This window comes from Pelophylax lessonae (assembly GCF_965119305.1).
Source record: "Pelophylax lessonae genome assembly, chromosome: 2".
Taxonomy (NCBI): Eukaryota; Metazoa; Chordata; class Amphibia; order Anura; family Ranidae; genus Pelophylax; species Pelophylax lessonae.
Window position 1 is genome coordinate 25,563,931 of NC_138769.1, and position 26,638 is coordinate 25,590,568.

The 26,638-nt window shown below is 45.9% G+C and overlaps 1 protein-coding gene across 1 annotated transcript in view; it reads right to left on the reverse strand.

The window, feature by feature from the left end:
- The window catches only part of LSAMP (limbic system associated membrane protein), a 1,007,988-nt gene that overhangs the window by 82,059 nt on the left and 899,291 nt on the right, over positions 1-26,638 (reverse strand). Inside the window, exon 4 of the mRNA XM_082245475.1 lies at positions 619-753. Within this exon, the coding sequence (XP_082101601.1) occupies positions 619-753 (135 nt within the window). The remainder of the gene's footprint in view (positions 1-618; positions 754-26,638) is intronic.

Consider the following 26,638-nt stretch of genomic DNA (forward strand, 5'->3'; position numbering starts at 1 on the left):
CGTGAGTGACCGGCGGACGATCGGGTCCGCCGGTCACACGCACTGACTTTTCAGTGAACGAGCCGGGGCGGGCGCGCGCCCACCCGCAATTGGCTCACAAGTCAGTGACAGACGAGTGACGTACCCCTATGTCACTCTGCCTGGCCGGGGCTGACCACCGCAGTATATAGTCGTGCGGCGGTCGGCAACCGGTTAAGTGACTCTACAGAGAACTGAAATTTCAGTTTCAGAAACACACTTCCTGTCCTAGGGTGACAACGCTCACCGACTGTACTGTATCCCTGGAGGAGCAGCTTTTTTTTTCTAGGATAGAACTAAAGAAAACATCCCCTTCCCCTCGTCTTCATAACATGGGGGGAGGGGTTCTGTAGTCCAAAGAGAGCTGAAAAACATTGTAACCAATCAGGGTGCAGCCCAGGTAAAGAGCACAGGATGTTTTTAGCTCACTGGATTTTTGGCAGGATCAATAGGTATTTTTTTGCACATATTAAACAGCTATAAGGAAACACTTTCAATGGTATATTCAACAGACTCAAAGGGAGCAAATACGAGAATTTCGTTGTTCGGATTTACATTCACTTTAAAACCCACAGGATCCCATAATCGCATGGTACTCACAATTCACAGTGACTCGGACTTGCTTCACATCAGCTGAGGCGACTTCGTTGGCAGCTTTGCACTCATATTTTCCAGACTGTTCCCTGGTGATGCCCTGGATGTCCAGATATTCCTCCTCACCTTCAAACTCCCTGGCTGTAGAGAAGGATACAATATAGATATTAGAATTTAGGGTAATAATCAACATCAGGCTTCAAAAAAGTTAAAATGTATTGGGTGGTCTACTGCCAGTCCTTAATCTATACCAAAAGCCTCATTAGTCAAAGTTAACTGATTCCAAAGATGAAACATCATTCATAGCATGTGAGCAGAATGCAGACCATGTGACTGCCATGGGGCCCAAAGGGCTAGCTATCTTTTTATGCATGGTGATAGTAGCCATGTTTGTCAAATGGATGAATATAAATGTCTAAAGATGGGAACCTCTAAATCAAGCATTATCAACCAGGGTTTCTCCAGAGGATGTTGGGGGTTCCTTAAACTGTGGCTAGTTGACCTTCTATAGTTCCAGGTCCATTGCCATTTGGTGGAGCCATTAGCTTGACACTAATGATCTTTTCAGCTGAATTAAAGGATGGCATTCTAAGCAGCAATGTAAGAGTGAGGTCATTCCTTCCACTGACCACCAATGTAAGGTGCATTTTCCTTATGACCCCTGAAGGACTAATCTTAGCAGGGGTTCCCAGACACCTGAACATTATTGCAAGGGTTCCTTTGGGGTAAAAATAGAATATAAGAATGCAGAAAGTAATATATATCAGTGGTGGATTTGCTTTTCAGATAGATTGAATCCCCTTCACCAGACTAATCTTCCTGTAAGTTTATATGGGCATTTAGCCATGGGCGTCCACAAGGGGGGGCAAGTGCCCCCTCCTGGAAATTTTCTGGCCTGCTCTAAGAGGGGAATCTATGGGGACCCTGGCCTGGCCTGCTCTAAAGGGGGATCTATGGGGAACCCTGCTCTAAAGGGGGATCTATGGGGGACCTTGGCCTGGCCTGATCTATAGGGAGATCTATGGGGAATCTGCTCTAAAGGGGATCTATAGGGGACCCTGGCCTGACCTGGGCTAAAGGGGGATCTACGGGGACCCTGCTCTAAAGGGGATCTATGGGGGACCCTGGCCTGCTCTAAAGGGGGATTTCTTTGGACCCTGGCCTGCCCTAAAAGGGATCTATTGGGATCCTGTCCTGCTCTAAATGGGGTCATATTGGCTATATCTATATATATATATATATATACATATATATTCTTTGTAAGCAGTGCCTGGAGAACCTGGTGGTGCAGGAAAACCTGGTAGCACAGGGAATATAGGTGAAAAGGTAAGACTAAGAGGTATTTATGGTGACCCTGGCCTGCTCTAAAGGGGGATCTATGGGGACCCTGCTCTAAAGGGGATCTATGGGGGACCCTAACCTGGTCTGCTCTAAAGGGGAATCTATGGGAGCAAAAAGGGGCGGAGCATGGGTGACCTTAAAATGATGCCCCCCCCTAAAAAATGTTCTGCGGACGCCCATGCATTTAGCATAATTTAGGTGTACTACTTACCTGTAAAATCCTCCCTTGCGCAGACATCATAAAAGCCTCAAGACTGCTGCCCGGTTCCACCATCTTGGATGTGATGTCACCAGCCCCAGTAGACTCACTCAATTGACCCTCTATAGCAGGGTTTCTCAAATAGGGTTCCTTTAGAGATTGCTAGGGGTTTCTTGAGCAATAATCAATCACTGCCTATCAGATAAGTTCCCACTGACGCCATTGATATTTGTAGCTATCTGTAAGGGGGTATTTCTTCACAGTGACCACAAGTGTAAGGCGCATCCTTCCCACTGACCATCACACTAATGCATCATGAGTTAAATATGGTAAATTTTAGCAGGGGTTCCTTGTGACCGGAAAGTAATTTCAAGGGTTCCTCTATGTTGAAAGGGTTACGAAAAAGCTGCTCCATAGTATTCCCCTTTACTCTTCCCCTAGCAGCTATATTAAAAGTTACGTAGGGAGGTAAGTGGAGGGGCAGAGGAGCTGGCTCCTCTGCCGAAGTCACTATAAAGAGACTAAAGACACTATGACAAGCCTGGGTTCAGACAGGAGCAGTGGGGGGAATAATGCATTCCTGTTCAATCACATGCGATTCTTTGTAGTGCGATTTGAGCCTATTCATTTTGTATGGGCTCAAGTCGCTCCTCAAAGGCATCTGTTTCAAGTATAGGAGTATTTGCACGAGTACTCATGCAAATGGTTGGTATCAGGACCCTAATTAGTATTATTGTGCGATAGATCCTTGGACGGGACAACACCATGTCACAATGTAAATAGACATCTGGAGAGCAGTGTATGCCAGAGGTGAGACTGAATGTCATGGAGTAAAGAAGCACTGGCATCACCTGGGGTTCTCACCTATGCAAGCTCCCAGATAGTTGTTTGTAAGTAGGGGGTCATGATTGGCTGGCTGTTGATGCCAAAAGCAAAACTCCCTGCTCTGCTCCTCTCTGTGCTAGAACAGTGACCCTTCTGCTGAGGTTGAACCATCTGCCATCTTATGCCCACTCCATGCCAAAGGCCTCCTTCTTACATCTTGACCGTTGAACTTTATATCCCCAAAGAAAGGAATGTTCACAAATAAATAGAGTATACTGGTGGAATTTGGAAAATGGCATACCAGTTACATCACATCGACATACTATCCAGGGTACCTGGACAGTACATTGTCAATCACATGTTGTAAAAAGTCTGCAGTAGTCACATGTGAAAGCATTGTGCAGCACTTTAAGTAAGCCATCTTCCCTTAAAAGTCTCCCTTACCCAAGGTCATTATTACTCATGGGGATAGGATCTCTGCAATCACCTCCTCCATAGGTACACCTCTCCCAGGACACTCCAGGGAAATAGTCTCACTCAGAGACCTCTTGGCCAGGCCTACAAGGCCATTTACAACCTGCCCAACCCTACCTCCAAAAAGGTCAGGAAGTCCACAGCTGGCTCTTCTGGGTGCAGGTTTACCTCTCCCCCGCATCCAGCCCTGTCCTGGCCTGAGCTGGCTGGCTACATCTGCTTAGATGTGAGGTGTCTGGCTCCAATGCCCCAAGTGCACTAGGGCACCTCCCATCCTGGCTTATATCTGGGTTCTGACTTACCCATGACATCACTACAGGAGAGCTGTAGCTAAAAGGGGCCTAGCACCTGATGACACTACCTTCTGTAGCTAGAGGCTATTCTGTAATAGAGCCACCTAATGGCAGACGAGCTAGCTGCACCTGCCCAGGCCCAGATTGGCTAATCGGGAGAACCGGGACTTCTGCCGGTGGGCCGGTCGGTGCGAGGGCCGTTCCACTGGGTTGCCTTAGATTTAAAAATGGTGCTGCCCGGCGCCAACATGTCACCGTGCATATGCCGCCGACGCTCGGGAAAGCCCATACACATTCGGCTATTCCCAGGAATAGCCGAACGTATACGAGCTTTCCCGAGCAGCGGCGCATGCGCAGTTACGTGTTGGCGCCGGGCAGCGCCATTTTTAAATCTATGGCACCTAAGAAACAGGTAAGTGAGACTCCTTCACAGCCGCACTACCTGCCATTATGGGGGGCTGCAGGCATACTACAAGAGATGCAGTGCTGCAGGCATGATACACCTGTACCCGCAGCCCTGCATTCTCCTGTACCATGTCCGCAGCCCTGCATTTTCCTGTACCATGTCCGCAGCCCCACATTCTCCTGTACAATGCCCACAGCCCTGAATTCTCCTGTACCATGCCCGCAGCCTGCCTTCTCCTGTACCATGCCCGCAGCCTGCATTCTCCTGTACCATGCCCGCAGCCCTGCATTCTCCTGTACCATGCCCGCAGCCCTGCATTCTCCTGTACCATGTCCGCAGCCCTGCATTCTCCTGTACCATGCCCGCAGCCCCGCATTCTCCTGTACCATGCCCACAGCCCTGCATTCTCCCGTACCATGCCCGCAGCCCTGCATTCTCATGTACCATGCCCACAGCCCTGCATTCTCCTGTACCATGCCCACAGCCCTGCATTCTCCTGTACCATGCCCGCAGCCCTGCATTCTCCTGTACCATGCCCGCAGCCCTGCATTCTCCTGTACCATGTCCGCAGCCCTGCATTCTCCTGTACCATGCCTGCAGCCCCGCATTCTCCTGTACCATGCCCACAGCCCTGCATTCTCCCGTACCATGCCCGCAGCCCTGCATTCTCATGTACCATGCCCACAGCCCTGCAGTCTCCTGTACCATGCCCACAGCCCTGCATTCTCCTGTACCATGTCCGCAGCCATTGCAAATATTATATTCTGAGGTTTTAATTACATTATTTTAATATAGTCAGTCGTGAACTAAAGTGGGCCGGTCTAAGGCATGAAACTCCAGGGCTGAAAATGAGTCCCACTCCAGCCCTGCACCTGCCTACATGTCTCTTATGGAGAAAAAAAAATGGCAGTTTTCTCTGGGATTCATAAGTTCTGGTCAGGGTCCTGGAAACTTTGTAGAGACTTGGGTGGGAAAAAGACACCAACCAAGGATCCACATTTTGCTGAGAGCCAGCATTTTGATTGTGCACATCCCTTTTTGTATGGCTGTTGACAATAGTTCCGGGCTCCACCCAGGAGTCAGGATGAAGGTCAGTGTAGCTGAGATCTACCAGATGGAGCACGTGTGTACAAACGGTTGGGTTTGAGTCTGGGGAGTACACACAAGAGCCCGAGGCTAGAGCAGAGGTATACAGAGGTGGTTCAAAGCGTATTTGTTTTGGCAGAGGAATGGTGAACAACCCCTGCAGGGGCAACCTTCTGCGTGTGAACTGAACTTTCTTTTCATAAAACTGGACAAAGGAAGCCCTAAAGAAAGATTTAGCAAGTGGATGCGTCCTTAAAGCTCCTACCGATTGAAGCCAATTCCCAAAGGGAAGAACGTTTTTTCTGTTATCTAGTTAGGTTAGAAAGTATTAAAGTCAACCGGTTCGCATGACCCAGGCAACTAGCATTCCTACTACTTCTCAACGTCGGTAGAGGGTTTGTAATTTGGTAGGCCGATATCTATTGATAAATAAAAAGCTTTTGATTGTGCACCAGGAAGACGGTCAATCCACAATACCGCCATCTTTAACGAATTCCCTCTGTAATATTAACCGAATCCTCTAGAAATATCAGAATATTAATAATTCTGGGTGTTTTCAACGTTTGCGAAAACAGCTAAAATAATAATTCCCATCCGTGCGGTCATTTGGGTCGGTGGACTCTAGAGGGAGCTCTTGGCAAACGCAACGGCCGCCTGCCTTTTGGGCCTTCGTCCCAGGGTGCTAATAACATACAGGACAGAGATTCCTGGGAGAAAATAAGTAACATGCCACATTCTGCGCACACCAGACAACCTGGGAAAAAATAATAATAATCAATAAGGTTTTTTTTTTTCCTCTTGTTCCTTCACTTCTGATCGTCGCTGCCTGCCACAATAAGCAACAAGGCCATCGTGCCGCTGTTACGGCTTACCACCAGGACGATAATGCTACAAGGTGTTCTGTAATGAGGAAATCTTGTCACAGTTAGAAAAGCGCAGATTAAATTTCCCATGATGCTTCGGGGGAATATAAATGTGAAAGGGAACTTCAGACAGGATAAAAGTTGATCGGAAACTTCTGCAATATCGGGTCATGGGGCTTCGGGAGTCTCATTGTCATTGGAGGCCATTGACATTCCAGGGCTGAAGGTTACAAATCATGTCCACGTGGCATACAAGATAGGGGAGGGGTAACTGAAGCAAATGAGATCCTTCCAGTACTGATCTAAGGCTGCATTCACACCTAGGCGCTCTAGGGCATAAGCGCACGTTCTGCCGCGTTTTTGGAAACGCATTTAAAACATAACACAAAACACATGAAAAGATTGAGAAATAATTAAGAAATAATCGCACCCCAAACATGGATAGCAGTCCCTCATTTTGTCGCTTGAAAAACATGGCAAAACGCGTAAAGGAAAACAGGCTTTGCTCAGTGCCAAAAAAGTATATTAGAGCTGCTTTCATGCATTTATTGCACATAAGGAAGCTCGTTCAAGTGAATGGGCTTCCCTATGCTGTGGCGTGACAAACATGTCAAAAACGCACTAAAAAAGCAAGGGTGGATGGGGCCAAAGGGACATCCCGACCTGGATGATTCTGTTACATTGTATTATATCAAGTATACAGGCTAAGAAATTAGCATTCTTCTCTTAATGCATCATTGGCTGACTTTTTATTGACTTTTAGTAGCAATCTGTAGCCCCTCCCATCTTTTCTTCATTGCTCTGTTAAACTGTATTATTATCAACATGTAACTGAAGGACGGAGCTTTCTCTTCTGTGATGAAAGTGGGGTATAAAGAGCCCCAAACTGTGTGGAGAGAATGGGAGAGCGGTACTAAACACGAAGCCACCCTCATTTTTCCAAAACTCACAAGTTGGCAACAAGATTCGGTGATCTGCCAAAAACTCCAACTCACCGAAATCTCCAACCACGTCGCTTCCAGTGAATGTACAGCAGAAATATTGGAGATTTTGATGAGTTGCTGTTTTCACAGACCACCAGCAGCCAATACAGTAGGGTACACGACCAGTTGCCTCTTACAGAACACCCGGTAAGAAGAAAAAAAAGTTGTCGCAGCCTTGGAGGCGACCATGTTGTTGGTTAGTAGCAGGTGTTACTAACAATGTACAGTCATTGTAGCGTGTACTGTACTGTATTAGCTGCCGGTGGTCTGTGAAAACAGCAACTCATCGAAATCTCCAATTGTTCCTGCTGTACAGTCACTGGAAGTGACGAGGTTGGAGATTTCAGTGAGTTGGAATCTTCGGCAGAACACCTGTTCTTGTTGCCAACTTGTGAGTTTTGGAAAAATGAGGGTGGCTTTGTGAAATCTCCAATTATCTGTAGTCACCGCCAGATCAAAATCTTCTGTGTTTAGGCAGCCATGCTTACATTGGAATGTTTCTCACATTTTTGTGCTGTGTTAATCTGGCTCCTCCCCTTTTTCAGAAAATTGCACCCCAACATTGGGGGGATTATTTTTTCATCAGAGCTCTACCAGCATTTCCTCCGTTCTGGCTTAGACATCCTCCCTATGGCCCACGTCACATGGCTTTGTGTAATCCCACTACACATGTAACCCCCTTGTCCTAAACAGGGGCTGCTATGTCAATTTAGTTTTTGGTTGGGCTGTAGTTAGCTTAGACCGATTGTATAGTTTATTTTCACCTGATTGTTCCCTAAGCTCACGTTGGCTTGTGATTTCTCACTGTCGCCAGTAGATGTCACTGGTATCACTGGTCATAGTATGAGAGTTCACAAACAAAGCTATTTTATGAATGTTTATATTTTCTTCAGCCAATTCAGTAGGAGGTTTAGGCCATTGGTGCATGCTGGAGGAAGATATAAATATTTAGGACAGGCCATATGTTTGCTCTCTCTTCCCCTGGGCTGAGAACTAGGCAAGTTCTGCTGGTTGGAACTCTGCTGTTAGGCTCAATAGCCTGTTTTGGGGCCTAACATGTGCTGAAGTGGTCCTCCTGGCTGTCTTGCCTGGTCTGGAGGAATCTGTGCCAAGGAGAAGGCCCAGGGGAATGCCCCTTGCTGGAGAGAGCAGGGAAGAGGGCTGGTCTCTCAGAAGAGCCTGATGATTCACTTGGAGGACGCACTGAAATTCGGAAACATGCTTACAGTTCTGCCAGGTCGACCTAAAGGTTCAGACACTGTGAAGCTAGACATTGATCTGGATCTGGAAAGTCTTTAAGTGATCTGCTATGGTATCTAGGACCCCTAAATCTCACCCAATATCCTTTCCTTGGTTCCACCATTTTATCCATTGATTTCAGCCCTGGGGTGAAATGTTAGCTTGCCCCTGGCCTCTGGAGGTGCTATCCTGCCCTTAGGGTATCAGAGGTATACTATACACAGTGCTTGCTTCCAGACCCAGAAGAGACAACTGGCCTCCTCAAGATGCAAAAAACAAGATGGTGGAACTGGACCTACGTCAGCTTATGGCGGATAACAAAGGGACAGTGCTGAGCTTTCTGGACGGGTGAGTATGTTATTTCATCTCACTCCAGCAGACAAGGTAAGAAGGGGTAATAAAAAATCAATCCCTGAGGGGAAGGGGGAGGATTACCGTCCTCTTGCCGCCCTTGTAACACATATGTGCAGAGACAAAAGGTTGGCCACCCACCGCACATATACGTCACTAGGCGGTTAATGTTTCTGCGGCAAGAGCACACTTACTATATGCTCCCACCACAGAGACTGAGCTGTCAAAGCCAGCTCTGAATTGGTAGCCCGACAGGACCAGCTCCCGATCACCCGACCTCTGTGACAGCCGGTCACAGTGGTCACATAATCACAAATCCTTCCCTCCCACCAGGCATTCAAAAAAAGGGATGCCAGGGAGCAGTGGCAGCTGGTGCTCCATGGGTCGGGGGGGGAAGCGTCAGACGGACCACACCATACCCCCCGCCCGACCAGACACAAGCTCCAGCCCGCACACCATACCCCCCCCGTTGCCGGCTCACTCACCCTGGACTTGTGGAGGGCTTCCCCTGCGTCTCCTCCCTCCTCCTCCTCCTTGGCCAATAGCATGGCTTCTTCTTTTAGCCAATTGGGAAACTGGTCTCAGGAATATTCATTCGCTATATTGTCATTCAACTGGGTGGGCTCAGGGCGCAGTGCTCTGCGCCCAGAGCCCACGCTTTTGTGAAGCCTATTAGAGCCTCTGACTCTAATCATGTGCTTCAAAAAAAAAACCCATATTGGAATCCATGCGTCCTGCATGTAGATTAGGGGGCTGGACGCATGGATAGGGGGGCGGTGCCCCTGGACCCCCAAATGGACGGGCCGCCACTGCCAGGAAGGCAGGGAAGGGGTCAAGCCAGTTGTATGTACCTGCTAGAGATATTTCAGGAAAAATACCCCATTATGACCAACAGATGGCGCTGATGGTCAGAGGAAATAAAATACATTGCAGCTATGCAAATGTTTGTCACATTCATACAACAACATTTTATAAAATGTATCATCAGAAACCATGTGATCAATGCCCCTGCAAAGGTCACGTGACTTGCTGGAAGCCAAATTATTCTTATTCCTGGAAAACAATATTTTTCGGCTATTTTATTATCTTTTCAGGATGTATATAAGGCTCCATTCACATCTCCTCATCGCATTCATTTTTTTTTTTTTGTGGCCTTTTTGCGCTACACGCACTGAGCAGCCCGTTCATTTGATTGCGTGCAACAAATGCGCCAAAGAAGCTCCATCACTTTTTCGGCCGTTGAGCTTTGCACTTTTTTATACGCCTTTTGGTGCATCAAAATGATCATCTGCTGGCCACGCTTGAGGTTGCCGTTAACTTTGCGTAGCTGGCCTGCATGTTCTGTAAAGGCGTGCGTGCAAAAATGCACGAATTTGCGCACATTCGCACAACTCGGAGATTGCGAATGTAGCCTTACAGCAGTTCTGTACGCGATTTACAATATTTGAATATTTTTCAGTTTATATGTATAGGCACGTCTCTGTCTCTCCTCCATCATCCAAAAGTCCGAGGCGCCCCGCGGAGATCTCTCCGTCTGATAGACGGGATGTAAATCAGCTCGGCACGTGGTGGTGGTTGGGGGGGGGGGGGTGCTCGGCACAATGAGAAAACCAGCCGCGGTTTATCTACTCTGTTATTTGTCCTTCATGTGAACAGGCAGCCTGTCAGGCTAAGTGTGGCCTTGCTAAGTGCTCCATTCTGTGTAAGTAGTGCGCTATTACCCAGACGCAGAGTCTGACGGCGGAGATAACTGCCATATCTGTTTCTTTGTTTTAATTTAGATCTCCGTGGAGCTCCCTTCCCCGGCGCTGGATCTGCAATATTGGGACTGCTTGAAAAGGCGAAGTGCGATAACCCGCGCCAGGCAATCAGAGGCACTGCGCTAAACGGAATATTAAGTGGGTTATAGAACTTTACATGTTATCATTACTCTTTGTATTGCCTTACTAATAGGAAAAAGGCAGCATGTTAGTATTTTATTTATTTATTTTTTAAAGAATTTTCCTACATATCTCCAAATTAAATTTATATGAAATTTAAAGTAGAACTATAGGCAAAACTTATTATTATTTTTTTTTTTTTTCAATAGAGTAAGAGAGGGTTAAAAATAAAACCTGTAAGGTTTATGTTTGCCATCTGTGTCCCATTTTGGACATTTACCTTCACTTCCTGTCCCATAGCCAAACAGGAAGTGGGAGGAAATCCCTGCACTTAAGCCCCAGCCCTATTTCGGACACTTTTTGTTCACAAGTTAAAATCAGCATTTTTTCCTAGAAAACTACTTAGAACCCCCAAACATTATATATATATATATATATATATATATATATATATATATATATATATATATATATATATATATATTTTTTTTTTTTTTATTTTTAGCAAGGACTCCAGAGAATAAAATGGCGGTCATTGCAATATTTTTTGTCACACGGTATTTGCGCAGCGGTCTTTAAAACGCCATTTTTTTGGGAAAAAATTACGAAAAATCACATTTCACTGCATTTAAAAATACTAAACAGTAAAGTTAGCCCATTTTTTGTATATTATGAAAGATGATGTCATGCCGAGTAACTAAATACCCAACATGTTACGGTTTAAAATTACGCACATCCGTGGAATGACGACAAACTACGGTCAATAGAGATCTCAATAGGCAACGCTTTACATTTTTTTAACGGTTACCAGTTTAGAGTTAGAGTGTAACTCTTTCTTTTTTAATTATTGCCCACGCTCTGGCCATCGCGGCGATACCTCACATGTGTGGTTTGAACAGCAATTTCATTCGGGGCTCGACTTCTGTATACGTTTTCTTTCGTGCGCGAGCTAACGGTGACGGGGGCGGCTAAAATTTTTATTTTTTTTTCCTATTTATTTTATTTTTTTAACTTTATTACAGGTTTTTTTAGAAAAAAAAAATCTGATCACTTTTATTGCTGTCACAAGCAATGTAAACATCCCTTGTGACACCAATATGCAGTGACAGGTACACTTTATGGAGGGATCGAGGGTCTAAAAGACCCCAAACCCCTCCACTACACTTCCATGTATGCAAAACGCCAAAAACTGCATTTTTGCATACAGCCATTTTTTAAATCTGCCGCCTTTTGCAGCAGAGTAACCCGGAAGTGACGTCATGGACGCCACCTCCGGGTTACGTCATCGGAGACCCGATCGAAGCCGCTTCCGGCTTCGATCGGGACTCCATCCAGCCGGCGGACGCGCCGGCTGGGTGCTCGGGTCTCCCGGTGGGACGGGAGCCCCCTGCGAAGTCATAATAATAATAATAACAAATAAGAAAACATTATATGACATTTAATCTGTATATATTTGCCTTTCCTGATTCACACTTTGTCCCCTCAGCAACTTAAATAAAAATACTAACATGCTCCATTTTCTCCCATTAGTAAGGTAATACAAATATTATAATAATAACAATAAAAACAATGACATTAATAATCATTATTATTATTTAATAAAGAATACATTCAATTAATGTAGTCTGTATATAATTTTTGCTGTCCCTGATTCACAGTTTGTCTCCTCATCAACCTGCTAGTGACATGTTTAAATAAAACCTTTCCATTTTATTACATATCCTATATTAGACCATGTGATGTAATCACTGGGCCTCGGTGCTTCTCTGTGCAATGCAGACAGGTCATGGCTGGTTGGAGGGGCTAGCAGGGTACTCTACATAGCTTCCTGAAAACATGGTAAGACAGGTAGACCGCCTTTGCTTGCAGACCTTGCAGAAAATCCAATGATAGAAAGGGGCAGGCCTGGGACAATCAGGCTTGGGAAGAAATATTTTAACGTCTTTTTGAGCCCCATTGCTCAAAAAACAAAGGCATGCATGTAAAGAGCAAACAAAAAGAGTGAATGATATGTCATTGGTCCTCTACCAAAGAGACCTCCCTGACCCCCCAAGGCGCAAGATATTAAATGGTGGCCAGGCACTCTGCAGGCCTGGAGGACCCCTCTAGCTGAAGTCAACCATTGAGTACTAGCTTAGGAGCTCCCCCAAGGAGAGACCCCTAGACAGGGGAGGAAGGAACCTAATGGCCACCCATCCTCCACCTAGACTTCATGGCAGGCCAGAAGACCCACACCCATCCTGATGAGTGAAAAAAACACATATAAAAAAGTTGAAGTGACACATTATGAGAGATGATGGTGGACCTCCTCCAGCCAGGAAATGAGGCAGGGTCTCTCTGACTTGCTGAAGCTTCTAATGCACACTATGAGAAGCTCACAGAGTGCAGTGAAATCAGAGAAAGCAATGTCAGTCCAGGAGAGGAGCCGCTACAACTGTGCAAGACTGAAAGACTGAAGGGAAGGCTGGAGGATGACTTTAACACATTTAGAAGGATCTTGGGGAAAATACTACATCTGCCCCAGTGCATGCTGGGAATCTCCTATAACAGCACAGTGGATCCAGTTTTCTGTCAATCCCCCATTTAATGGGTGGTTGGAGATTTCGGTGAGTTTGAGTTTTTGGCAGAACACAGAGTCTTGTTGCCAACTTGTGAGTTTTGGAAAAATGAGGGTGGCTTTGTGTTTAATGTGATGTTCTCCAACAAAGCAATCAAAATGCTTTGGGTTTGTAATGTGATGGCGGGTCTGTGGGACGTGAGTGATGGCTCCCGTATACTGCGAACGACTTCGGGATGGATTTAATTATGGCTGTCAGATCTCCCCCACTAATTACGAAGCTCATTTGGACGTGAGTCATCCTACTGAGAAGATCATATTGTCTGTAGATCACCAGTACGAGCATGCAGGAATAGCTCTTGATGGACATATTATTTACTGATATTATCATTGAAAAAATTAAAAGAAGTTGAAACTAAAGCAAATAAAAATACCACCACTGAATGATATACATAGGAACGGTTTAGCTGTGCCCCAAAAAGAGAAGAATCAGCAATGTTGGTGACCTTCCTTTAGTCATCTGTAGTTAACCAGCCTTTTCAACCTTTTCAAAACGGAGGAACCCTTGAAATAACTTTCCTCTGCTAAAAAGGAGTATATCTACAACTCATACATGGTGTATTATGAGTTGTGATGATCAGTGGGAAGAATGCTCCTTACACTAGTGGTCACTGGGAAGATTTACAAAAATTGCTAAACAGGTCAGTGGTGTCAGTGGGAACTTATCTGGGAGGCAAGAATTGCTCGTTGCTCAAGGAACACTAGCAACCTCTGGTGGAACTCCTAAGTTAAGCAATTCTGCTTGGTCACCAACCCACGCCCATTCATTGGACAAGACTGCCAGACTGGGCAATGCAGTAGAGCTCTGGTTGGTTCACATTGCTAGCCCTTTTTGCCCTGGCCAGGATCCCTGAGAGCTATCTTGTACAAACAATTTGCGGCCATTTTAAAATGACTACAAGGCTTGGTTCCGATAGCCAGAGTAGGACATGGCCACTGACACTAGAACGAGGCTTAGCCATCTTTTTAATGTACACGGCGGTAATTTTAAATCAGAAGTGAGGCATGGATAGGCTAATGTAGCTGTCTCCTCTTAATTAGATTCCATATAAAGGCCAGGTAATGAGCGTGACCTCCATGCCCCCGGTTACGTCAATTGTGATGAAACGCATAGGGCGGAGTCCTAGCTCTTGATGTCACCACGCACGCCCAAAACCACCAGGTGGTTGGATCAGATCTCTGGACTGGTATTCTTTTTTATATATATATATACATATATATATATATATAATTTGTTTTTAGGTTTTTACTTTGTAAGTGACTAGTATTTAATTTATTTTAATATATTTACCATACAGTTATACACTATGTGGGATTTTTCAATTTATTTTCCCTACATGTTATGATGTAGCAATCTTTACCATTCTTTGCAACACTGCACTAACCATAGAGGAGGAAAGGAATAAATGGTTCCCATCTCAGATGATACTTTATTTATACAGCATTTTTTACTCTAATTAGGAGTCCAAAATTGCTGGTAAGAAGCCACTCTTTACCCCATGGTGGAGGTGCACTTGGGTGATTCACCTTTTGGAATATCATCTACATTTATACATTGGACACACTTGCCTTGGCTATATGAAATTGAAACCTTTACACTTGGAACTTTCATGTCTGTCATTATGGACTGTTTTACCACATTGGACTTACATATGGATTTATATGCACTAGACTTTTTTTTCGGTTGTCATATTGAATTGGATTCACTGTTAGCACGGCAAACCTAATTTTATGCATGCTATTTACGATCCCATCCGATTGTTTTTTTTGCCAGCTGCTTGTTCTGTTTGATCTACCAGTGCAATAATTTTTGTTTTTAGTTTCCCTGAGAGCAAGGACTATAGCAACCTGATAGAAAAATGGATTCCTATTAACTTCGGATGTCCATATTTGAACATAAATCTGCTTGGTGTGCTCCGGGGCAGGGGTCACTAGAAAGGGACAATTTGCTTCATTGGCAAACCTTATACTCTCAAGTCAACTGGTGATCCAAATCAGTACTTCAAGGTTGGAGAGTAGCAGAGGAACCCCAACAGCCCCCGTCCATGGAAGACATTCCTGACCTTACAAAGAAGTACAATTTTAGCGGTGCTATTGACTTTGGTCAATGATGTCCCCCCACATCATTGTTTCCCCCCACAAATCCAAAAGGCCCTAAATATTGGGACCACTATTGGATTTTACCATGAAACACTAGAAAACTCATGGGGCGGGGAGTGGGTGGTTCCTATTGGCAGAGGGTTGCTGCTACTGTTCATGGTGAACTAGTAGGTGACCATGCTTCATACTTGTTCAGTGCTATGATGGGTCAAGCATATCAGTGTAGGAACAGTTTTTCCATTTTGGGGAAGGAGGAAGGGATGGAAGGAAAAAAGGAATGAAGGAAGAAGAGGGAGAAGGAAGAAAAGTAGGAAGGGAGAACAGGAGGGAAAATGTAGAGATGGAAGGAAGAGAAAAGAAAAGGGAGAGAGGGTGAAGTGAAAGAAAAAAGGGGAGAGAAAGGAGGAAATAAATAAGGGGGAGACGGAAAGTAGGAAGAAGTAATGCAATGAAGAAGGAAACAAAAGAAAGAAAGATTAAATAGTGAGGGGGAGGGAAGGAGGAGAGTAGGAAGCAAGACAGAGGAAAGGAGAGGAAGGGAGAGGAATTAGGTAACGAATGGGGGGGGGGGGGGTGCAAAAAGGAAGGTTCGGAAGGAAGAAGTCACACAAAAGAAGAAGGGAGGGAAAATATTAAATAGTGAGAGGGAGGGAAGGAAGGCAGAAGGAAGGAAGAGAGAGGAGGAGAGAGGAACTAGGTAATGAAAAGGGGGGGGGGAGTGGAAGAAGGAAAGTCGGAAGGAAGAAATGGCACAAAGAAGAAGGAAAGGAAGAAAGATTAAATAGTGAGGGGTAGGGAAGGAGTAGAGTAGGAAGGAAGGAGGAGGAGAGGAGAGGAGAGAAATTAGGTAATAAGTGGAAGAAGGAAAGTTGGAAGGAAGAAATGACCTAAAGAAGAAGAGAAGGAAAGGATAAATAGAGAAGGAGGAGAGAAGGAAAGATATAGGAAGGAAGGAAAGGAGAAGAAAGAGGAGAGGAGAATAAAAAAGTAATGGTGGAGGGGCGTAGAAGAAGGAAAGTATGAAAGAAGAAATGACACAAAGAAGAAGGAAATTAAAGAATGACAGGATAAATGGGGAAGGAAGAGAGTATGGAGAAAGGAAGAAGGGCAGGAGGAAAGTTTAGAGGAGAGAAATTAGGTAATAAAGGGAGGGAGGAAGGGAGGGAGGGAGGAAGGGAGGGAGGGAGGGAGAAAGAAGAGGTGATGCAAAAAAGAAGGAATAAATGGGGGGGGGGGAGTAGGAAGGGAGGGAGTTGACGAGATAAAACAAATTAAGTAATAAAAGGGGGGAGATAAGGTTGCACTAACAAGGAAGAGATAGAGAGGGAGGAAAGTGGAGGGGAGAGGAATAGAATTAAGCAATAAAGGGAGGGAGTGGGAGAAGCAAGGGAGCTAAGGAGGGGAATGGAGTTAAGTAATAAAAGGGCTGGGGGAGGGAGTAGTAGAGAAGAAGTGATGCAAATAAGAAGGAAAGGAAATAAATATTACGTGAATAAATAAATGGGGTGGGGGAGTAAGAAGGAGGGGAGGAGAGGAATACAATTAGGTAATAAAGGGGGGGGGGTAAGAAGGAAGGGAGGAGAGGAATGCAATTAGGTAATAAAAAGGGGGGGGTGGGAAGGAAGAAGGAATGCAAAGATGAAGGAAAGGAAAGAAAGAATAAATGATTAAATAAATAAATGGGGGGGTAAGAAGGAAGGGAGGAGAGGAATGCAATTAGGTAATAAAAAGGGGGGGGGAGTGCGAAGGAAGAAGGGATGCAAAGAAGAAGGAAAGGAAAGAAAGAATAAATGATTAAATAAATAAATGGGGGGGGGGTAAGAAGGAAGGGAGGAGAGGAATGCAATTAGGTAATAAAAAGGGGGGGGGGGAGTGGGAAGGAAGAAGGGATGCAAAGAAGAAGGAAAGGAAAAGTAAGAATAAATGATTAAATAAATAAATGGGGGGGGGGTAAGAAGTAAGGGAGGAGAGGAATGCAATTAGGTAATAAAGGGGGGAGTAAGAAGCGATGCAAAGAAGAAGGAAAGGAAAGAAATTACGAACAAATCTGGGGGTGGGGAGTAGAAAGGGAGGAGAGGAGAAGAATGGAATTAAGTAACGAAAGGCGGGGGGGGGGGGGCTAAGGAAGAAGTGAAACAAAGAAGAGGGAAATGAAAAATATATAGGGAGGGAGAGAGGAGGAAGAGAGTAGGAAGGAGTGGAGGAAGGAAAGTGGAGAGGAGAGAAATGGAATTAAGTAATAATAATGATGCATAGAAGGAAAGAAAGGATAAATAGGAGGGCCAGGAAAGGAGAAGAGTAGGAAGGAAAGAGGAAGAGAGGGAGGAAAGGAAAGGAGATCGATTTAATAAATCTAATGACCTCTTCCATCTTTCAGCACCCTGGACACAGGAAGATTGGGTGTCAGACTGGCGCAGGTATTGAGGGATCAGCAATACGCTGTGTATAATTGTGATATAAATAGCATGCGCTCAGAGGGGTGCTGTCAGGAGGGAGCCCGGGGCTCCTGAGAAGTGAGGTATGATAAAGGTCAGGATGACACAGAACAAGCCGTCTCTCATTGCATCGCTTGCACTTCACTTCGTCCTGCAAATCATTCCTGGCTCCCGTGTTCTGTCCTGACAGCCGAGCATTGTTCAGCCTTCACAAGGTGGCAGGACGCCAGCCGCTGATGTAGGAAGGAGATGAGCTTTGCTGATGTCAAGTATCCGACACGGATTTCATAGGAGAGCACGGTGTACCGATGTGTAAATCTCAGCTTTCCTCCAGGATCTCTGTGTTCATGAATTAGTACAATGGCGGAATTTTTCTGAGAGAATAGGTGCAGGTGTTCCCCCCTTCTGAGCCACTTTTTGTCTCTACCCCCTCTACCCACCTCTGAGCACCATCCCTTGGTTTCACCCCCTACCCACCTCTGAGTACCATCCCTTGGTTTCACCCCCTACCCACCTCTGAGCACCATCCCTTGGTTTCAGCCCCTACCCACCTCTGAGTACCATCCCTTGGTTTCACCCCCTACCCACCTCTGAGTATCATCCCTTGGTTTCCGCCCCTACCCACCTCTGAGTACCATCCCTTGGTTTCACCCCCTACCCACCTCTGAGCACCATCCCTTGGTTTCAGCCCCTACCCACCTCTGAGCACCATCCCTTGGTTTCAGCCCCTACCCACTTCTGGGCACCATCCCTTGGTTTCAGCCCCTACCCACCTCTGAGCACCATCCCTTGGTTTCACCCCCTACCCACCTCTGAGCACCATCCCTTGGTTTCAGCCCCTACCCACCTCTGAGCACCATCCCTTGGTTTCAGCCCCTACCCACTTCTGGGCACCATCCCTTGGTTTCAGCCCCTACCCACCTCTGAGCACCATCCCTTGGTTTCACCCCCTACCCACCTCTGAGCACCATCCCTTGGTTTCACCCCCTACCCACCTCCCAGTACAGCCCCTTTTAGAAACTTCAGAACCAAGTATCATTTTGTAGTAATAAGTAATTTGTATGGAATTTGTTAACAAGAAAAGCAGTACAGTAGATCCCAGGCAACAATAGTCTAGACCCTTCCCAGCAACAACAGACCTCCCACTAACAATGGATCCCTGGTAGCAACAACAGATTTCCCAGCATCAGCTCAGCATCAACAGACTCTCCAGCAGCCAGAAACAAAAGACCTTCTCTCAACAGTAGATTTCTTCCAGCAACAATTCACCCCCAGCAACATAAGCCCAAACAACAATAGTTCATCCACCAGCAACAATAGACCTCCCCAGCAACAATGGACTGCCACACAAAATAGATGCCCTCCAGCAACAATAGATTCCGCAACAGCCAGCAACAATACACCCCTCCATCAACAGTAGACCTCTTCCAGCAACAATTGACCCCCCCAGCAACATAAGCCTAACCAACAATAATAGTTCCCCCACCAGTAACAATAGACTGACAAGCAAAAATAGATGCCCTCCAGCAACACTGGATCCCCCAACAGCCAGCAACATTACACCCCCTCCCTCAACAGTAGATCCCTTTCAACAACAACTGACCCCACCAACAACATAAGCCCACCCCCAGCAACAATAATAGACCTGCGCCATGCAACAAAAGATCCCCCAGCAGCCAGCATTAATAGACTCTCTAGCACCCCTTGTCATTACATTCATTCTGGGGGTGCTGGAACTGCGTTCCCCCACGTTCTTGCTGAAAAAAAGCCCTGGCTGAAATATAGTTAAAAGACCAGAACTGATATTTTGAGCAAAAAACACCATATGATCGCTATGCGACACCGCCACCCAGTCGAAGATTAGACCACGTAACCGTTATATGCTCACAGATTTTATGTGATGCTACTTTTCTTGGTTCAAGTTCAGCTAAGGCCAAATTCACATCTATACGCGTCGGGAACGCACTCAAAATGGCGTGCGTACTCTGGTGCATGCACGAGTGTAAACCACAGGGACTTGAAATTATTGGACTGCCATACACGCGACACAAGGAAACGCGCATGTGCTACAGCGCACGCACAAATGTAAACCTTAAAGCCTTAAAAAAAATACAAAGGTCCATGAATGTTTTTGACTCACCTGCTCAAGTCTTTGATTGGCGCTCTCAGATCCCTGTTAAACGATGGAACATTTCCTTTCCTTTTCAACCAAATGCCTATTGTAAGTGGAAGCAGCTTAAAAAAAACGTTTCCACCCGGTGAAAGGCCTTGAAATTTTTTGCAAGCGAGCATTATACTGCCGTCACCACAGAGCTCTTTTATCCCACTGCCGTCGCAACAATGGATGCGAGAGGCTTTAAAAGGCGGGAACACAATAGGTACTTTTTATTTTGGGCTTAATTATGTATGGAGCCAAGGACTGGGCTTTAAGCATCTCGTTATCGAAATGCACCAAGCCTTGCGGCAGCCAGCTTAAAAGGCGGCATCAGAATTTTTTTTTTTAATGCTCATTTCTTAAAGGTTGTTTGGATGGATTTGCGTTTAAATTCGAAGAAAAAGGGGCCTTTGTGCGGTGAAAGTTAAGAAGTCTGCTGACTTTTGAGGGTTGTTCTTTTGTACCCTTCGGCCAAAAGTTTTTTTTAATTCACAAGAAAACAGAAGATTCATAATGCTACTAAAAGCCAACTTTCGGTTACAGGTGGAGCCACCTGCTGGCTTCTTGCATGTCTTAGATTCTCCGGTAGTGAGAACTTTCCACCATAGTGCCTAGCTCTGTTTCTGGTCACTTGGGAGTTTGAATGGCCCCTCCCACCATGGGGTGTTCACACCTGTCATGCCAATTCAAAATATATATATAAGTACATTGAAAACCAATGAATAAAATGTTCAAAGCTAACACTTTAATGCAGAGCTTCTCAACCAGGGTTCCATGGAACCCAATGGTTCCTCCAGAGGTTGCTAGAGGTTCCTTGAGGGTTCCTCCAGAGGTTGATACTGGTTCCTTGAGGGTTCCTCTAGAGCAGGGATCCCCAAAATACGGCCCTCCAGCTGTTGCGGAACTACAAGCCCCATGAGGCATTGTAAAACTCTGACATTCACAGACATGACTAGGCATGGTGGGAATTGTAGTTCCTGAACAGCTGGAGGGCCATAGTTTGGATACCCCAGCTCTAGAGCATGGGTGTCCAAACTTTTGGCTTCTCTGGGCCACATTGAGCGTAGAGAAATTTTCTCGGGCCGCATATAAAATATATATTTTAGTTAAGGTATATAAGTAAAAAAACGCCGCCGTGCCCTTCCTGCACTGCTGCGCCCCCCCCCCCAGCACTAATTTAACACAATTAGTGGATGATCCCCTCCAAGGCAGCCTCTGCCTACAGTTAGTTGGAAGCCACTGGGGCCGTGCCCCCAACTCGACTTCCTTCCTCCCCAGCAAAAAAAAAAAATTGTCAGGGGGCAGTGGGCCACATCGCCTGCGGTTCTGGGCCGCAGGTTGGACATGCCTGCTCTAGAGGTTGCTAGGTGTTCCTTGAGGGTTCCTCCAGAGGTAGCTAGGGGTTCCTTGAGGGTTCCTCCAGAGGTTGCTAGGTGTTCCTTGAGGGTTCCTCATGGGGTAGCTAGGGGTTCCTTGAGCAATTTCGGTCTCTCAGATAAGTTCCCACTGACACCATTGATCTTTTAGCTATCTGTACGGGGGTAATTCCTCCCAATGACCATCACACATTGCCCAAGATGGCTGATTCTCCCTAAGGAGAAAAGCGTTATTTTATTAATGTAATTTAAAAAAAATTTTGATACATTTCATTTTGCAGCAAACTTCATGGCTCAGTTTACACCGCATAGGTGTGACGGAGCATGTGCGTGCCCATGTGACAGGGTGACAACACAGGAACACATCTGGGAGACAGGGACAGAGCATTGTCCCCCTATAACAAGAAGTGGCTGAAATAGAACAAAGACTCAGATCACTCCATCGGATTGCACATGCGGTTCTGCACGTTTCCATATGTCACGTGTAGGGAAGCCTATTCATTTCAATGGGCTGCCCTACATGCGAAAAATGTGCAAAAGAAGTCCCCAACCCTTTTGGAAAATCGCGCTGCACTGGCCTGCGTTGTGTTGAGGCACCTTGATGCATCTTGTCGTACGAGAATACGCACGTGTTAGCAGATGGGTGGGGGCACCATTAGGAATTATTGCCACCGCTGCACGTTTGCTAAAAGGCAACATGTTTTGAGTGATTTGGGAAGGCATGCGATTTTGCACATGTTCCCAGCATGCGCAAATGTAAACATAGCTTTGAAATAGGGCTCCATTCACACCATGCAGTTGCAAGAGAGCATGCATACGTTTCTGCCCGTTTTCAAAAGGTCGCTTCTAGGGCACCCCATTCATTTCAAAGCCCTTATATATGTGCTAGAAACGTGCAAATGAATCCAACCCGTGGTCGTGGCAGGTAAGGCTAGGTTGACATTTGTGCGTTGCAGAAATGCAAGCCAAATTGTATGCTTTACAGTAACACATAGAAACGTGCTGCCCTTTTTGCATACATGCGGCGGTGCCATTAATCTTTAATGGCACTCCCTTGCATCTGCGAATGCGTGTGTTTTTGCATGCAGCAAAAAGGCATGGTCAGTTTGGCATGATTTCGCAAAAAAGGTCAGGGATAGGGTGCATTTCCTGCGTATAGGGCAGTTCGCTGAAATAGATGGAATTCCCTATACGCAACACCTGGAAACATGTGGAACTGCACGTGCGCTCGGATGGTGTGAACTGAGCCTTTGTCCTAATTCAGGCTCTTCTTTTTATAGGGTGACAACGCTCTGTCCCGGTCTGCCAGTTGGATTCCTGTGTTGTCACCCTGTCACATGGGCTTCCAAAAGAGACTACAAGTGGTGGTTTAAATGCTTGTTATACAGTCATGGTCCTTGTTGATGAGTGGGTGTCAATCTGAAAAGGTGGATGATCCTTTAGAGTGCAACATTTGCCCTAGGTAAAGCTGGGCTTCCATGACAAAGAACTGAAATCTAATGAATGAAAGGGGCAGGAGGGAAACAGTCAGGCTGGGGAGAAAGAACTAGATGATGCTGGATGTCCTCCAGCCAGGAAATGAGATGGGCTCTCTCTGACCTGCTGGAACCTCTAATGCACACAGTGAGAAGCTCACAGTGTGCAGTGAAATCAGAGTAAGCCATTTCAGTCCTGGATAGGAGCCGCTACAACTGTGCAATACTGGAGGTCAGATTTAATCGGCAGAAATGCAACATCACGGCGACAACTGTTATGGTTACAGAGGATGTGCTAGGAGCGCAGCGGTGCAAATATTTCATCTTACAATGGTGTGAAGGAAGAACGTGCAGATCTGAGATATACTTTCCCGGGGAGGACATCAGCACAACACAGAATTAGAAAAACCATGCTAAACTCCTATCTTTCGCTAAAAGCATAAATGGCCCATGGCTTTTCCCTTTAACGAAGCAACGTCGGCCATCCAACACGCCGTTACGCTCCCTGATACGCCGCCTGCTGTAGAGTCATTAACGGAAACCATGCTGGCATCATGAGAATCTCCGGGAGAGAGTCTGAAACTTCCCACGTCAGGCCCCGTGCATTGTCAACAAGAACAACTTGTTCCTGAAGGAGATACATTATTGCCAGGTGCTCATAAAAGATAGAGTCGCTTCTATTCAGGCGCACACTCGCTGTAATAAAAAGAAAAAAAAAAGACGTTTTCTCTTTCAGCCATTTGTAATAAAATTGTGGATTATATGGATAAACCCAGAGACAGGAAGATGGGGATTGCTGTAATATATCAGGGTTGGGAGAAAAAAAAAAGAATGAAACAGATATTTTCTATGCATAAAGATGAGGTGTCTTCCTAAAGAGAACCAGTCACGTATGTAAGAATCTGAATAATAAATCGTAAAACTGAAGTTCAGTCTGCTAATATACTGCCTGATTCCTCCACTACCCTCATCAAAATAAATTATTAAATGAATTATGCCTTTCTGTTTTCATGACATATCTTATGTAGCGAGGTGCTGGACTACAGAAACATGGTGAATGAGACATTTCCCTCTTTACAATCAGTTTACTTTCACTTTCTGCTGTTATGCTAAATGTTATGTTGCACTATCCCCTCCAGTTAGCTGAGGGACAACTATAGCCAGAAAAGAAAAGACCCATCCTAACCAATGGCTCCTATGGGGATAGCACTACATGTGATCCCGGACGAGCCCCCACGTGTATCACTAGTAGGTACTGATTGTAAAAGGGGAAATTACTCCTTCATCAGGTTTCTGTTGTCCATTACCTGTCAGCACTTATTTTGGATCTAGCCACTTATTTTAGATCTGGATCTCTGTGCTCCGCTATGTAAGCAGATCAGGGTTGGTGGGAGGTGATACAGGAAGATCTTGGACCTAGGGGTATTTTTAAATTAAAAAAGAAAATTGCAGAGCTATTCATCTTTTGAAACTGCATGTACATTCCTTTGATGCAAAGGCTGTTGAAATCAAACGTCACTAGGCTATTTTCTCTCCTGGTCAAATGTTATGCATTTATAATTATAAAGTCAAGAAAATACCCCATTATGGCCTGTAGATTTTTTTCCCACAGTGGTGTGTAAAAACAAAACACTTATAAGTGAACAAAAAAATGTGCACTTAAAGTGTTACTAAAGTCTTAATTAAAATAACAAACATGTTATACTCACCTGCTCTGTGCAGTGGTATTACACAGAGCGGCCCGATCCTCCTGTTCTTGCATCCCTGGCGGTAATCCTGGCTCCTCCTCTTCATTTGTGTGTCCCCATAGCAAGCTGTTTGCTAAGGGGACATACGGTGTGTGTTCGCTCCCGATCTGTGTATCTATGGAGCCGCGTTCCATAGACTTACACAGCGGGACTTAGGCCCACCCCCACTTCCTCTTTACTGCATTTGATTGACAGCAGCAAGAGCCAATGTCTCCTTCTGCTGCTTGAATGCTGTGTGAAGAGGAAGAAAGGTGAGAATAAATGCAGGCGTGCACAGCACTGATCTCTTCTCCCCTTTCTTCCTCTTCACACAGGGAAGGGGGGGCTACAGGGAAATTGAAAAAGTTTTTTTACCTTGTTGCAAACAATGGTGAAAAACGTTTATAGGTTTAGTATCACTCTAAGGGTGTGTCTCTAGTCCACCTCCTGAAGAAGTAGGAGCTCCTGACAGGGGCAAGGTACAGTCTTGGTCCTCCTAGCCAAAAGGCCTGATGGACCCAGTTCCTCATGGTCAGTCAAAGTCGACCACCAAGTGCTAGGTTAGGGGTTCTCCTGAGGAAAGAACCCCCCCCCCCCCGGAAGGAACCTGATGGCCACACATCCTCCCCCCAGACTTCAGGGTAGGCTCAAAGACCCCCACCCTCCATCCAAGTGATATGACCACAGTTGACCATCAGAGTAAATAAACTCGATCAGCTCCATCTAGTGCAATAATGCAGTATTTTTCTCATTTCCACTGCAATGAAGGCAGATCACGGCTGGTGGGAGGGGCCAGCAGGATGCCATACATAGTATCCAGAAAACATCATAGCACCCTGCCTTAGTACTTCTTGCAAATGCCCTCAGATCTGATGCAAGCAGCGTAGTGGCACTTGCGAGGATTTATGAAAATATCAAAATGCCTTGATAGGTGGATGTCAGTCTGGAGGAGTGGGTGTACCGCTAGACAGGCTGTATTTGTGTGCAGATCACCCTCAGTAACGCCTACATGATGATGAATAAAATGGGCGGTCCAAGGACAGTGAGGTTAAGGAGGATGCTGAATGCCCTCCAGCCAGGAAATGAGGTGGGTTTTTTCTTAGTTTCTAATGCACAATGTGAGAATCTCACAGTGTGCAATGAAATCAGAAAACTGTGTAAGACTTAAGGAAAGGCTTACTGTACTTCTTCCAGTCTGCTTCTTCCCAGTGGCGTACCAATAGGGGGGGCGGGGGTGCGGTCCGCCCCGGGTGCCATTCACTGGGGGGGTGTCACTGTCTGGGTCAGGCAAATGGGGGGTGTCAGAGACAAACTGGTGCCGGGCCGGCCGCTGCTGCTTATAGCATGACAGATGAGAAGGCAGTTTCATTCCAGGACAAAACAGTGTCCCAGAATGAAACGCACGCTGCCTGCTTCCTCCACTGGTTGCTTTCTGACTGCCGCTTGGCGTCTAGCAACCAGTGACGTCAGGCACACAGGGAATGCCCAGCATTCACAGCGGAGGAGGGTTTAAATTCCTCCTCCTCCGCGCCAAGAACGTGACGTTGCTCCACCCATCTCCTCCTCGCTGCAGCCTGCAGGTAAGTGTCCTCTGTCAATCTGTGATGATGTAAGTGTAATTATTATGTCCTCCTCGGTCCTCCTCTGGCCGCAACTGTCTGCAAGAGTCTTCTTCCTGTCTGTGACTGTCCCTGATAAAAATCACTGCCCTGGGTGTCGTCTTCCTCCTGGCCAGCCCACTAGCCCAGGTCCCGACTGACCGAGGGGATCTGAGAGAGAGAGGACACACCAGTCTGTCTGGGCACTACCATCGGGGGGAGGGGGGGGGGGTGCTGTGTGTGGAGATCTGATCATCTGCCTAATGGATTCTTCCAGCCTCACTTGATTCTGGGCAGTCTGGGCACCATATAATATCAGCAGTACATAAAATAAAACTACTTATACAGCTTGAATACCTCTGTTCACTAACCCCCCAGAAAATATACACTTGACTCTGCATACTACATACCTCCTAAATGGCAGTATTTCTGGTAAGGCAGTCCTCCTGTTTTTTATATCTGCAACATGGCTTGTCACAGTACACCGTGCTATTTTAATGAAACCCACTTCAGTTGTTGGCCCTTCGTTGCTCCTGTATACATGCTGTATACTTAACCACTTGCCAAGTGCCTACAGTATATTTACGTACGTATACGTAAGTA